Raw genomic sequence first — 15,113 nt, forward strand, 5'->3', positions numbered from 1 at the left:
AGAAAATGCACACCTCCAATACAAATAAATAGAAAGCTCTTATTCTTGGGGTAAACTGGCCAGTCCTGGCAGCGTGGAGCCAAGGTGGAAGAGAGAGGCTACATTCCAAGTGTGACCTGGTTCAAAGGAGAATTCCAATCCTTGAGTGCCCAGAACTCTGTCTCAGGCAGCCTCTATTTTTCAGGCACAGTGGGAGGGAGGGAGATTCACAACCCATTGGGAACGGAACAAAAGCAAATGCCTTGCAGAGCAGAAATATTAAAAAAAAAAAAAAAGAAAGAAAGAAAGAAAAAAGAAAGAAAGAAAAGAAAAAAAAGCCACCACACTCCTCCATCAGGACCCTAGAGGCAGTAGCTCTGCAGAGCTGCCTCCTATCCCCCCACACCCCTCTCCAGCTCGCTCACTCTCGAGGCCACTGAATCAATTTCTATACCTTGGAGCCACCATGGGCAGGGGAGGAGTGCGGAGGGGACGGTCGGGAATCAGTTTAGCCCACCTCGGTGTATGGCCTCATTTCCCCAGCGCCCCTGTTGGTTTCTCATTAACCCTTTCTGGTCCCCGCCCGGGTCAGGGCTGCTGGACGGTCTTCAGCTTCCAACATCTTCATCAAACCATCACCGCGCGCGCACACACACACACACACACACACGCCCATCCCGACCTCCCCGCTAGGACAGAACTTCCTTTGTGGCTTAGGGTCCGTCCGACTGCTTGTCCTTTTGCCATGTCTCCATTCAGGGGTAGGGGAGGTGGGGGATGTCAGGGGGGGGGGGCAAAGGGCTCAGTGCTCAGGGAAAGGCCTCTCCCTCCCACCGCGGCTCCCCTCCAGAGTGCTCCCGGGGCTGACCGGGCCGGTCTGCAGAGAGGAGGGATCGCACTTGCGTGTTAACCCTTAAAGGGGACTTAGGTCCCTAGTTCTCCTTTGGGACCCACTGAAGCAGGGGTCCTGGAAGCTTGAAAGTCGCCCTCTGCTTCCCGTGGCCCCAACCCCACACAGGGACCCACACCAGGCCGGCACCTTCCTTCCGCTCCTGGAAGGCCAGTTTGAACAGTGTTTAACTCGGCGCTCCCCAGTGGAATGGGATGGGAGGAGGGGGCGGAGGGCCGAGGGCTGCAGGGGAGGAAGAGAGAAGTGGGGAGCGAGTGCCAGCAAAATAAATAAATAAACAGACAGACGGGGAAAGGGGAGTGGGGAAGGGGGCGGGCGGCTCCGAGCGGCTACCAGGCGAGTCCGCGGTACGGCAGAGCTCTGGGTGAAATTTACTTACGAAATTTGGGGCTGGTGCTAGTTTCTGGAGTGGTGGTGGTGGTGGTGGAAGAGGAGGAAGCAGAGGAGGCAGCATCCTGGAAGGGTGATAGGGTCCAAGAGGGAGTAGAATCGTGAAGGTAGGAGGAGGTAGCATATGCCGCAGTGGGCCAGGAGGGCATGGCCTCGGTACTGGGGGTCCCAGGCCCTGGGGGTCGGGAGCCCGGCGTGCTGCTACTGAAGAAAGGGGCCGTGGTGGACAGAACCGTCGGGGGGGCCGCAGTGTTCCGCGCCGTGGTGGAGCGCGGGCTGGCCCGAATGGGCACCCGGTGCCCCGGGAAGCGAGTGGGCGCCCGCGTGATGGTGGTCAGGCGGGTGCTTATCCGGTTAGGCGTCCTGGAGGAGGCAGCGCCGCCGGCCGAAGGGGTGGCAGGGGACGTGGTGGAAGTGGTGGTGGTGGTGGTGGTGGTCTCCATAGCCTTGGGGAAGGAGCTGGGCTTGGAGAGGAAGAAGGGGTCCTGGCCCATCCCCTTGGAGTCCACCAGGTCGGTGGGCACGTATTCCTTGACGGAGCCCACCACGATCCATTTGAGGAGCATGAGGCTGAGCCCCAGGCCGATGAAGCCGATGAACAGAGGCACCACGCACAGCCACGTCTGCTGCCGGTTCCACACGATGCAGTCGCTACAGCGTAACTCCCGGGGGGGCTCGGCCGCCCCTTCGCCGCCGCCGCCGCCGCCGCCGTCCGGGCCCCCGCCCGCCGCCGCCGCCGCCGCCGCAGCCGCCGCGGTGCCCTCCTCGGCCGAGGCGGCGGCTGCCGAAGCGGCTCCAGGTGGCGAGGCAGCGGCCGCGCCTTCACTCATCCTAGGAGCCGGTCTTCACCTTCGCCCCCCCGAGGGCCGCGCCAGAGGCATGGGGCCGCGCGGGCCGGGCGCGGGCGCGGGCTCCGGCGGCGGCGGCGGCGGCGGCGGCGGGCTCGGGCGCAGGCAGCGGCCGCGGCGGCCGCATGCAAATCGGCTCCCTGCCCCCCACGCCCCTCCCCCCGAGAGGAGGGCGGCGGGCGGGGAGGAGGGGAGCGGGGGAGGGGACGCGGGACGAGGAGGGGGCGCCGGGGAGCGCGGCGGACGGGCGAGACGGGCCCCGGCGTCGCCGACCGGTCAGGGAGCGGTGGGGCGCGTCTGCAGCCCGCCAAGCGGCCTCCTGCACGCCGGGGACCCGCTGCTGCTGCTGCTGCTGCCGCTGCTGCTGCTGCTGCTGCTGCTGCTGCTCCTCTTGGTGCTGCTCTTGGTGCTGCTGCCGCTGCCGCTGCCGCTGTCGCTGTCCACGTCCACCGCCTGCCTGCACTCCAGCCGCGCCCGCATCCTCGGGGTGCCGCGCCCGGCTCGCTTCCCGGAGTCCCCCTCCCTCCGCCCGCCCGCCCGCGCCTCCGCTGGGCCGCGCACCGCCTTCAGGGGCCGGGGCGGCCGGCCGCGGGCTTCGGGGCGCCGGAGAGCCGCATTCCGATACTGGCCGGCTGGGGTGGGGGACCGGCCTGGCCGCCGCCGCCGCCGCTGCCACCGCTGCTCCGGCCCCCCGCGCGCGGCGCTCCTCGGCGGCGGCGGGCTGCACCTGTTCTTCTGCCGGCCCGCAGCCAACCCTCGGCCGCCACTCGCCGCCGGAGACCAATCCGAGCGCGGCGCGGAGGGCGAGCGCTCGGGCTCGTCTGGCTCCCGCCGCCGCCGCCGCCGCCGCCCGAGAGTCAAACTCCTAGGAGCCGCGCCGCGGCCGCCAGCCCGGGCCAGGGGGCGCACGAGCCGCCCGCGACCCGCCGCCGACCGAGCCCGGCCCGGCCGCTGGGGAGAGGAGAAGCGGGGAGCCCCGCGTCGGGGAGTCCGGGGCTGCGGGGGGAGGCGGCTCCGAGCGGACTCGAGGTGTGCGGGGCCGCCGTGGACGGGCTGCGCTGATTTCAGGCCGAGGAGCGCCTCCCCCCTCCCCACGATCAACCGGAGGGTGGTTTCTGGATACGCGCGAGATAAATCAATGAGCCCCGTTGGAGGGTGCGTGGCAGAAGCGGCTCCCGGGCTGTCCGAGGCGGGGGCGTGTGCGCGGGGGGCGAGGCTGTGTGCACGCTCCCCGTCCCCGCCCCGAGGCGGCTGCCGCCGCAGGGGGAGCCTCCTAGCCCTCCGGGTTCCCGACGCCGACGCTGCTGAAGCATCGGCAGTTCTTGGGCAGTTCCATGCCCATTTCTGATAAATTACCTTTGAAAGAAAGAAAAAAAAAAGTGGGACCTTCAAAGGTAGATGTGCGCACAGGTTCGCACACGCGCCGCACGGCATGAGCCAACCGACAAGGAGGAGTACATTTTTCAAAGGACTTAGGGTGGAGGGTGGTACCCAGAACTCCGTTGCTGATTTCTTCCCTCGGGGGAGAGAGGGAACTGAGCGTCGCTTTCTCGGTTTGCAATTGTGGGAACTGCCTGCGGGATCGGGAAACAGGACGACGTGGGGCCCTGGGGTGGTAAAGAACCCACAGCAGCGGTTTCTGTAGAAGATGCAAAAGCTCTCTTGGAAATTCACCCCCAGATTTCCTGTTCTCATGTGGAAACCCCGCAAAGATGTTTTTATTTACAAGCTCCCAGAGAGGCTGGGGGCGGCAGCCTGCTAATCCACCTCCCCCGCGCTGAATGACTGGCGCCCGGGACCGAGCAGGCGGTGGTCTCTTACCCTCCGATAGTCTCCACAATGATCACGTTTCCAAGAAATCCACTGAACTCCCGGGTGGAGAGGCAGCGGGTCGCTGAAAACACTGCAGAGAGCCGAGGATGCATCAAACGGGAAGCCCCCCGGGATTCAGCGCCTGCCCGAGTACTTTGCACAGATATGGCTAATAAATTACTTTTGATGGCAGCAATGCGGCTGTCACCTCTTTCAGCTATAACGTTGCGATGTCCCCCCCTAGGAAAACTATTATTAATCTGAGAGAACATGCCCTAATCCAGTAGTGGTGAATTATGGTTTCAAAAACTGCCGCGGGTAGATTAACAGGGGAGTAGGTTCTGGTGTCAGATATATGACTCCGAAAACAACTTTTAAAAGCTCGCCTAGCTCACTGACCCTTCGGTGTTCTTGGGGCTTCTTCCTCCCCCGCCCGCCCCCGAGTCCCACCTGCCCCCGAAGTAAACCAGTATAAGAAAGGGCAACGGGATGTCACTATGCTTGGCAAATGAGCTCCTGAAACAGAAGTGGTAGGACGTGCAGCCCACTTGTTTCAATGCTCCCAATGACCTTTTTCGTTTACCTCTTCAACTCCCTTTATCTTTCATTTCCAGTCAGCTTTAACAATTAATTCGTGGTTTCCTGTTGAGGAACCACGAATTTTATTCCCAGATCCCAAACCAGTGCACTTGACTGCCCATTGGCTGCTCTCACTGTGACTCTCCTTTCTATAGGAATAAAAAAGAAGAGTCCACCGACTTGAAAGCTTTGTTGTGGAGAGCAGGTTGTGTAACCCAATACAAGGAAGTTGCGTGGTGCAGCCATGAATAATGTGTAGTTTTACTGTGAGACTCACTGTAGCAGGTGCTAGCATTTCCTCCCCACAACAGTAGGGAGGAGTGTCCCCAGCAGAATCAAGGACAGGTGTGGATGTTCTGTCTCCGTGTCAGTAAAGCATCATCTGACCAGTCTGACACTACGGAGGAGTTTCCTTAAAACCTACTTAGTCCTCTGCAGCAGAATGCCTGAGAAAGAGTTTCACACTAAGTCTCCTAAGACATATATTCAAATTAGAGTTCTGCTCCTCAGATGCAATAAAGTCACCCTGAATCTCTTTTTCATTTGCAATGTTAAGCCATGGTACCCACATTCTACATAATTGCCTAAAATGTAGAGTTAAGTGATCAATTCTCCTAAGCTAAGCTATAAGCATCCTTATCCAATCCATGCCTGGAGATTGGGATGTGGGTTTTTCTAACAGGACAACACGTCTCTCTCTCTCTCTCTCTCTCTCTCTCTCTCTCTCTCTCTCTCTCTCTCTCTCTCTCTCTCTCTCTCTCTCTCTCTCTCTCTCTCTCTCTCTCTCTCTCTCTCTCTCTCCCAATCGACCTGAATGTCCTCACCTTCTAGATATCTCCTATGTGATCCACTCACAATTTAATCTCAGAATGGCATTATTAAAAGGTTGGCCACAAACCACCATTTATATTGAACTTCAATTTTTTCCTTCAATAGCACAAATATATGCCCAGACAGGGAGTCTGGGTCATCTGTAACTATTTGCCTCTGATAACCTAAGTTCAACTAGTCATTGTAATTAATTTTCTATATTTAAAATGTGACTTCCTAAATTCCCTCCATTACAAATTCTTTTGCAAAAACAACCCATATTAAGAATCACTGTCACTGTCACTGTTGTTCATCGATTTGCTCGGGCGGGCTCCAGTAACGTCTCCGTTATGAGACTTGTTACTGTTTTTGGCATATCGAATACCATGGGTAGCTTGCCAGGCTCTGCTGTGCAGGCGGGATACTTTCGGTAGCTTGCTGGGCTCTCCAAAAGGGATGGGGGAATCGAACCCAGGTTGGCACATGAAAGGCAAACGCCCTACCCACTGTGGTATCATTCCAGCCCATTAAAGAATCACCAGAACAAAAAACTGGACAAGAACTTGCTGGACAACTAGTTCCAGGATATCATACACATACACACCCAAAATCCTGTCCTGTCATCCAGATTTCACTGGAGCTCTAGTTGAAGAGACTACTTCTTGGGGGCGGGGGGAACATTGGATTGGAGATAGTACATATAATTAGAAAAGTTTTTGTATTAAGCCAAAAATACTCCTTTTTTTGTTTGTTTGCTTGTTATTTGGGCCACAGCAGGCAATGCTCCAGGGTTACTCCTGGCTCTGCATTCAGGAATTACTCCTGGAGGTGCTCAGGGGACCATATGAGATGCCAGGGAGAGAAGCCAGGTTGGCTGCATGCAAGGCAAGTGTCCTATGTAGTGTACTCTCTCCAGTTCCCCCAAATCTGCCTTTGTATACTATTCACTGTTTATCTAAACTCCTTAAAATCTTTCATGAATTAGATGGCATGCACCAGAAAATAAAAATAAAAACCACCCTATACATTCATAAACTTGTATTGAGAGAGACTGACAATAAACAAGCAAGAAAAATGAATTATATAGACTATCAGAAAATGACAAGCACTGTTTGGAGCACAGAGAATAGGCCTTGATGCTGTGCTTACACCAGCCATCTCTAATTCAATTCTTTACTCAATGTCCTCAATCTATCCACCTTCCTAACAGAGCATGAGGATTTTTTTTTATTTTTTTTTAGCTCTGGGTTTCCTGGATAAATATTGTTTCTACAGAAGCTAGTCTGTCCCACAGAATTATAATGTTCTTTACGACACGTGTAGGCAATGTAATATCTCAAAATAATTCACGAAGTAAATACTTCACAAAGGGCTAATAAGGTTACCCCTCTCCCCATGGTTGCATATTTTTTATTCTCACTTGATTTAGACCTCCACTGTTATTATAATGAAATACCTTTCATAGTAAATCATAGCAGTCTTTTTTAAGAGAAGCATATTTCTTTCTTCATAGTCTCAACAAGTAACTTTATTTATTCATTTTTAAGTGCTATGTTTGATGTCTCATGAATAGAACCCACCCAAGATGTCCTGGGAAACTGCAAGATGCATCCGGGTGGATTTGTCCACAGTATCTTAATTGATTCCAAGGATGCATTCATTATCCACTGATATAAATCTTCAGAGCACAAATATAAATTTTCAAAACACAAATACATAAATCCTATAGAGCAAAACATGTATATGGAAAGGTGGAAAAAACAGTCATGACTGTATCCTAGTGACAAAAATGGCTTTAGTATAATAACTTTCAGACTTGGGAATTTAGAACATTACCACTAGCACTCTCTAAATTAGGAAATGCTGAATGCTGTATATCAGGGTATGAAATTAGAAATTTTGAACAAGGCATGAAAATCAAGTAGATATGAAATTTCAGTGGAGCTGCTGTTGCTTTATAACTTCCAGAGACCCTCAGGGTCACACTCAAAATTGATACCCATATGTGAGGAACAATTCAGAAGCCACAACAGAACAAAGAGGCAGGGCACTGCAGATTGGTAGGTGTTAGTTTTAATAAGCAAAGGGATTGACATACAAGGCTTGGCTTGGGCAGCTGCAAATGAACAGATCCAGAGGTTTTAACTGGGTCAGGCACACATAAAGTCCATAAATACTCCATCATGTACTTCTCTCGCATAGTAGCATGCTTGAAATGGTACCATCTCTGAGCACAGTGGATTGAATGTACAATCCAGGGACAGGGAAGTGGAAGTGCTTCCTGGTGTCAGAGTCCAGCTTGATCCTCATGTGGGTTAAACATCTAAAAATGCTTGACATCACTAATCAGGAGGGAGATGCAAATCAAACCAGCAAAGAGATATCATCTCACACCACAGATACTGGCATGCATCAGAAAGAACAACCAATGGGCAAGCAGATGTGGAAAGAAAGGGTGTCTCATTCATTGTTGACGGAAATGCTGACTGGTCCAGCCTTTTTGGAAAACAATGTGGGCATTCCTCAAAAAACTAGAAATTGAGCTCTCATATGACCCAGCAATACTGCTCCTGGGAATAAACCCTAGGGGTCCAAAAACATAATACAGAAAATCCATCTACACTTTTGAAAAGTTCATTACAGCACTATTTGCAATAACCAGAATCTGGAGACAACCCGAGTGAGTGACAGGAAACGATGACTGGATAAAGAAAGTGTGGTACACCTACACAATGGAATAGTACACAGCTGCTAGGAAAAAAATGAAGTCATGAAATTTGCTTATAAATGGAAGGACATGGAGACAATGATGGTGAGTAAAATGAGCCAAAACGAGAGAAACATAGACTTATTATACTCATTTGTGGGATGTAAAGACCATAGTATGAGACTAATACCCAAGGACCGTAGAAACAAGGAATACTGGTCCGTGGTTGAAAGCTTGCTGTAAGTGTGGGGGATTGGAGGTCAGTTAGGACAGGAGGGAACCACTGTAATAATGATCATTGGGGATGATTCCTCTGGACAAGAACTGAGTGCTGCAAGGAGGGAGAGAGAGAGAGATAGAGACAGAAGAGATAGAGATAGATAGATAGATAGATAGATAGATAGATAGATAGATAGATAGATAGATAGATAATACATAGATAGATAATAGATAGATAGATAGATAGATAGATAGATAGATAGATAGAGAGATAGATAGATAGATAGATAGAGAGAGAGATGTGTCTGCTTTAAAGGAAGGGTAGAGGTAGATGGGAGGGAAAGTGAGGACACAGGTGTCAAGGAATGTACCTTGGTGAAGGGACAGGTGTTGGAGCATGGTATGATTGAAACTCAATCATGAATAACTTTGTGTCTATGTTTACAGTGACTCAATTGAAAATAAATATGTCATTTTCTCTGATTGACTTCCTTCAATAGTTGCCAGAAGACAATGCAAACATTTAAAAATAGGTAAACTAAGAATGGATTAGTGGTACCATTGAACAGATACCATAGGAGAGTATGAGTGAAGGGAATTGGGGGACGGGGGTGGTAGCTATTCTCGAAGAGCAGAAGAGGAGGAACATGAGTACATAACCATTTCACTCCATGTACAATGAGAAAGACCAGAGAGGAGCATCTTGGAGAGTTTGAAACAGAGCCCCGAGTGTTTGGGCAGACCTCACTGGATTTGAGTCAACACACAAGCCTCGGGAATCTCAACTCAAAGAGAGGGCTAAAGTGGATCGTGGCAGAAGAGGACACTTCAAACATCTGCTATGTCCAGAAGGCATGAGGCCAACAAAAGCAGAGTCCAGTTGAAATGTAAAGTGAATCATCTAAGAAGTGAAATCAGAAAAGGAGCTGACAAGTCCATGTTGAAGAATCTGAGGTTGCATTGAGAGATTCATGAGTTTCCCCATTTCATTCTGTTTTGGTTTTTCCTTATTTTCCAATTGGTCTTATTTTTAATTTTTGGCACTTAAGGTTGCCCTTAATGTTTGTCTTATATAGTTCCTTATCTCTGTCAAAAATTTTATCTTATATCCCTATTATTTTTCCCAAAAGTTATACATAATCCCTATGATCACTATAGCTGCATGATTCTATACTTGCTTTTTACCAAGCTCAAATTGCATGAAGTGTCTTGGAAGTGGGTGTAGGGTACCCTGGTAGTTTTCTGCGCTTAGTCTTTGTTCTGTGCTAGGGATCATTCTCATAAATGCTTAGGGGACCATATGCAGTACTGGGATCAAACTCGAGTTGGTCATGTGCAAGGCAAGTGCCTTGTCTGTATATTATTTCTCCAGCCCACAAATCTGTTATTTTGAAATTATGTTTTTTTGAATCTAAAGCTGGAATACTGATAGAACTTTGTCCTGCCAATTCACTGAGCAGGCAACATCAGGGGACCCATGTTTTGGGAAAATCCATGAAAAATGTCTTCTCAGTTCGGTCAGAAATAGAAAGAGTAGATTCATGTTCTCTTTTCCTCTCTGCAGACTGCAAACAAAATTTCATGTGGCAATTCACAAGTTCTCAGCTCTCTTAGGTCAGGTGAAGTGTAAGTGATGCTGCAAGTGTAGGAGTATAAAATTTATATAGCCAGAGTTCTGAAATGAGTTCATTTTTGACTAAATAACACTGTGGTTTCATCTCACATGTGTTTTCTAGAAGTCCACATTCCACCTCTTTGTATTTGAGGATGAAATTTTCTTAATAATGTTAAGAGAGAAAACAAGCCCAGAATTTCTCACAATTCTTCACTGGTTTACTTTATCTGCATTTCAACAGGATTCCCTCTTGAGCTGTTCAGAAAACCCTAGGGACTTACAATTGAGGGAGTAGAACTGTAGCACTGTCGTCCTGTTGCTCATCAATTTGCTCGAGCAGGCACCAGTAACATCTCCATTGTGAGACTTGTTATTACTGGTTTTGTCATATTGAATATGCCAAGAGGAGCTTGCCAGGCTCTGCTGTGTGGGCAGGATACTGTCAGTAGCTTGCCTGGCTCTCCGAGAGGGATGGAGGAATCGAACCTGGATCGGCTGCATGCAAGGTAAACACCCTACCCGCTGTGCTATCGTGGAGTAGAGGCAGTAAAAAGAGTTATTTTGTCATAGATTATGTGACCAAATTCTTACGTAAATAGAAGATTAAGATAAAAGTATCAATTTTTTGGGGCTGGAGCAATAGCACAGCGGGTAGGGCGCTTGCCTTGCACGCGGCCGACCCAGGCTGACCCAGGTTCGAATCCCAGCATCCCATATGGTCCCCTGAGCACCGCCAGGGGTAATTCCTGAGTGTAGAACCAGGAGTAACCCCTGTGCATTGCTGGGTGTGACCCAAAAAGCAAAAAAAAAAAAACACACAAAACAAAAAAAAAGTATCAATTTTGTGTGACTTTCACCAAGAAACTTGTTTAAGAATTATTGGTAGTCATTGAAGATTTTTATGTACTCTACAGTCTACTCTTTATTTTCTATACCAATCCAGAAATATGCTCTTGACACAAATCAATCATCAGTAAAAGGGAAAGACCATACATTTTGGAGTTATACTGATCTGAATCATACTTTGAATAGGTTGGTACACAGCAAAAACATGTCACATGTGATGTGCCCTATACAATGGGTGGTTGGCATAGGAGAAGGTAACTCAGAAATAGTAGAAAGTGTATTTATTAAATAAAAATCAATTGCCTCTAGGTAACATTACCTTGGGCGATGCTATTTCCAACAAATTTTTAAAAGCCTGTTTCCGAGAGTTTGGCACTGTATTATGGCCTGACCAGGTGGAGCTTTTGTGGGACAAGTTTTAAGAGATACCAAACTCATTGGCCCAGATGAGTCACTACACATTCATTCCCTTCCTTGCACCTGAATACCACAGAAACTTCTAATGAAAATCCTCTCTTGGAAACTGAGTGATCGTGCAGTGAGTAGGGCATTTGCCTTGCATGTGGCCAATCTAGGTTTGATTTCTGGTACCCCATGTGGTTTCCAGAGCCCTGACAGAAGTGAACCCTGAGCACAGAGCCAGAAGTAAGCCCTCAAGACAGTGAGCCCAAAACAAATGCACACACACACACACACACACACACACACACACACACACACAAGGAAAGAAACATAAAACTCTCTTAGATAGCAAAATCTTTATGTTACTTACACATAGCAGGTTTGGCCCATTTGTTTTTCTCCAGCTAACAGGATTGCACAAGGACAACACAACTTGGCTGGTGATTTTAACTGGGGTAAGAAGAAATACACCTAGTTTATTTAGAAAAAAAATTTAGCGAAAAACAAAAGGCCCACAGTGCTTACCCATTGTGAAATAGATAATGCAGGGGTTTTTGAAGACTTAGCAAAACTCTTCTTTATCTTGCCCTTGAGACTGTTTTACCTTGCAGTGGAAGCCAATGCTCTATTTTATTTTATTTTATTTTATTTTGCTTTTTGGGTCACACCTGGCAATGAACATGGGTTACTCCTGGTTTTACACTCAGGAACTACTCCTGGCAGTGCTCAGGGGACCATACGGGATGCTGGGAATCAGAATCTGTGTCGGCCGCGTGCAAGGCAAACCTCCTACCCTCTGTGCTATCTCTCCAGCTCCACCAATGCTCTATTTTAAACAAAGAACTTTATCGTGGTAGAAACGTGTTTATATTTGTATCTGACTATGAGCCTTCATGAAGCAAAATATAACAGAAAGGGAAAAAATCTTGTTTTTTAATTTATAATAGTTTTTGATGTAGTTACAAATTTATCATCTATGTGTAGTTACCTCACTTCAGTACCATCAAAGCACCCAAGATACCTACTCACGCCCCAGTGTCCATCCCATCATCCTACTCACATCCCTGATCTGGAATTTTCAGTTTGTACTACAGAAGCCAGAGTTTCTTATTAATATTATCTCTTTCCTTACTTTGTTTCCCTATGCAATACAAATGAAGGAGAACGTCTGGTGTTCGTCTTTCTCACACTAATTTTATACAGCACCATTCCTTTTAAATTCATCCATGTTGCAGTAAACAACATGTGGACAACTTTTCTTGCTGCTACGTAGTATTCCATCATGAATATATACCAAAACTGCTTGATTCATCTGTCATTGGACATTTGGGGTATTTTCATATTCTGGATAGTATATTAAGTGCTGCAATAAACATAGTTGTGCATATATCTTTCTGGATTAGTTTTCTTGTGTTCTGAGGTAGATGCCAAGAAATGGAATCACTGGGTCATAAGGAAACTCTATTCTTAGTTTTTTGAGGAAACTTCAGACTGATTTTCATAGTAGCCGAACCGGACAACATCCTCAGCATCAGTGAAAGAGATTTCCTTTTTACTATATCCCTGGCATCACTGATTGTTGTTATGTTCTTATTGTTTTTATTTTCATTTCCCTAATAATGTGTCTGATAATACTTTTGCCTATCCTTACTGACAATTCACATGTTTACTTCATGGAAATGTCTCTTCATTTCCCCTCTTTTTATTTTTTTTTTGTTGCTTTTTGGGTCACACCCAGCTATGCTCAGGGGTTACTCCTGGTTTTGCACTCAGGAATTACTCCTGGCGGTGCTTGGGGGACCATATGGGATGCCGGGGATCGAACCCAGGTCGGCCGCGTGCAAGGCAAACTCCCTACCCATTGTGCTATCGCTCCGGCCCCTCTTCTTCTTATTTTTTGATGGGATCATTAATTTCTTGTTGCTGAGATTTGTGAGAGCTTTATATACTTTGACTATTAGTCTTTATCTGACCTTTATTTGATTTTGTGTGCAAAAATATTTCCCTATTGTGTACAGTGTCTTTTAATTTTAGCCAGTTTCTTTTGCCACGTGAAAGCTTTGATATAATATCATTTGATACAGTCCCATTTTTGTCTTATTTTTTTACTATTTTTGCTAGTGGAATAAAATCATTGACGATGCCTTTGAGGTCCAGATGCTGGAGAGTTTTTCCTAAATTTTCCTGTGTGTTTGATAGATTCTGAACTAATTTCATAGATTAGATGAATCCACTTAAATCCACTTTGAATTTACTTTTGTGGACTTTTTTCCTTCTTCTTTTTACCCCCACCTAGTTATCTCATTTTCCCAGCAACATTTGTTGAAGAGATTTTACTTATTCTGCCTCCTTCACCCAGTTCTATTTTCAAAGATTAACTTGGAAAGCCTTGTGATACACTAGTTCCAAAGTTCTGTTTGGAATTATCTGAGTATAATAGGTTTTGTTCAGCATTTTGATATTAAAGGAAAATAATAAAACAGGGGAAAATAATAAAAAAAGGGAAAATACTATTGGATCTATCACAATTTAAAAAAAGAGCACATAGTTGTTAGGTCCAAATTTCTCAGTGATAATGTTGCCTTTGATTTCCACGGACAAAATAACTGAATATTTTTCAGTGAGATGAAATCTAAAAGGGAAATGTTTATCTGTGTGCCTTTTTTGATTTTAAGGGGAGAGATCCAATGTTAGCTAAATATCCATGAGATAAATTATAGGATGTGGATTAGGTAACAGAATATCCATTTTGGGATAGTTGATAGTTATAAAATGACAGTTTTAAAAATTCATTATTACCAAGCACAAGTAAACTAATGTGAGACCACTAGAAGATACAAGCCATAAAATATCTGGGGGAATCCTAGGAAGATATAAACCAATGTGCTTGCCCATCTGGGATGTCTCAGTGGATTTTATGTCCCATGAGACAAGGCCCAGGTACTGAGAAGAATACTGATTGACAGGATGATGACAGGGTCGAAAAGAGAAATGAAAGTCAGCAATATTTCTAGCAAGACCTATCTGTTATACTTTGACATAGGCCTGATTCCCAGATCTAAGTCATGTAGATATTGCCCATCAATTCAAGAGAAAGAAAAAGTATAGCCCAGGATAGAAATAAAGTCTTCATCTTTTACCTTAGGACACTGTTCAGGAAAAAAGACTATTTGCCTTTCTTTGCAAACATCCTTGAGTGTGTGTGTGTGTTTGTGTGTGTGTGTGTGTGTGTGTGTGTGTGTGTGAGAGAGAGAGAGAGAGAGAGAGAGAGTATGTGTGTGAGAGAATATTTTGTATTTTGTAACTAGGGAAGCATAATAATAGGATAATATGTATGGATTGAATAAAACTATATACTGAACAGCAATGATTGAGCACATGGAAGAGACAGATAGTAAAAACAAATAACTCTGGGTTTGTTTACCCAAAGAAATTTCTCAAAGCTGGAAAATGCAAAGTTGACCCCCTGAGAGACTAACCCAGCCAACTGGCTTCCATCATACTTAGAGAAAAAAGCCAACTTTGCTTCAGAAGCAGACAAGAGGAGTTTAGAATGGCTGCCAACTGCAGTATTGATAGTTGTTTGTATGAAAAACTCTCCACCAGGGACTGGAATAAGAAGACCCACTCAACTCTGACCTCCCCTTTATCACTGTAAATGGAACTAATTTATAGTCTCTATTACACTGGAAAAGATTTAAGACCAAAATAACACTATTTATGGTCAATGCTTTAAATATTAAAGAAAATATTGGACAAAAAAATATCGGAGTCATCACTTTGAGAATGACATAAGGATAAGAATAATCTCTTTGGGAAATATTCAATTAGCTAAAAACTATTCCCCTGCCACACAGACCTAATAGAAAATGTTGGTGCTCTATTGCCTTAGGGCAGATTTGCAAATAATTATACACTATTTTCTAGCCCACACACAGCTATGCCTTTCTCTCCCTGGAAGTCCTATAGAAGAAAACTCACAATTACTATTCCTAG

General features: G+C 46.7%; 1 protein-coding gene across 7 annotated transcripts in view; it reads right to left on the minus strand.

The window, feature by feature from the left end:
- The window catches only part of NRG3 (neuregulin 3), a 1,111,934-nt gene extending 1,109,720 nt beyond the window's left edge, over positions 1–2,214 (minus strand). For 3 of the 7 annotated variants that reach the window (XM_055119562.1, XM_055119558.1, XM_055119560.1), the window contains exon 1: positions 1,269–2,213. In XM_055119562.1, the coding sequence (XP_054975537.1) occupies positions 1,269–2,109 (841 nt within the window). In that variant the 5' untranslated portion in view covers positions 2,110–2,213. Of the gene's footprint in view, positions 1–1,268 lie in introns of all 7 variants that reach the window. The other 4 variants (XM_055119559.1, XM_055119557.1, XM_055119563.1 and 1 more) reach the window with 2 other exon arrangements.
- Positions 2,215–15,113: the final 12,899 nt, after the last annotated feature.

This window comes from Sorex araneus, chromosome 11 (assembly GCF_027595985.1).
Source record: "Sorex araneus isolate mSorAra2 chromosome 11, mSorAra2.pri, whole genome shotgun sequence".
In the NCBI taxonomy this organism is placed as follows: Eukaryota; Metazoa; Chordata; class Mammalia; order Eulipotyphla; family Soricidae; genus Sorex; species Sorex araneus.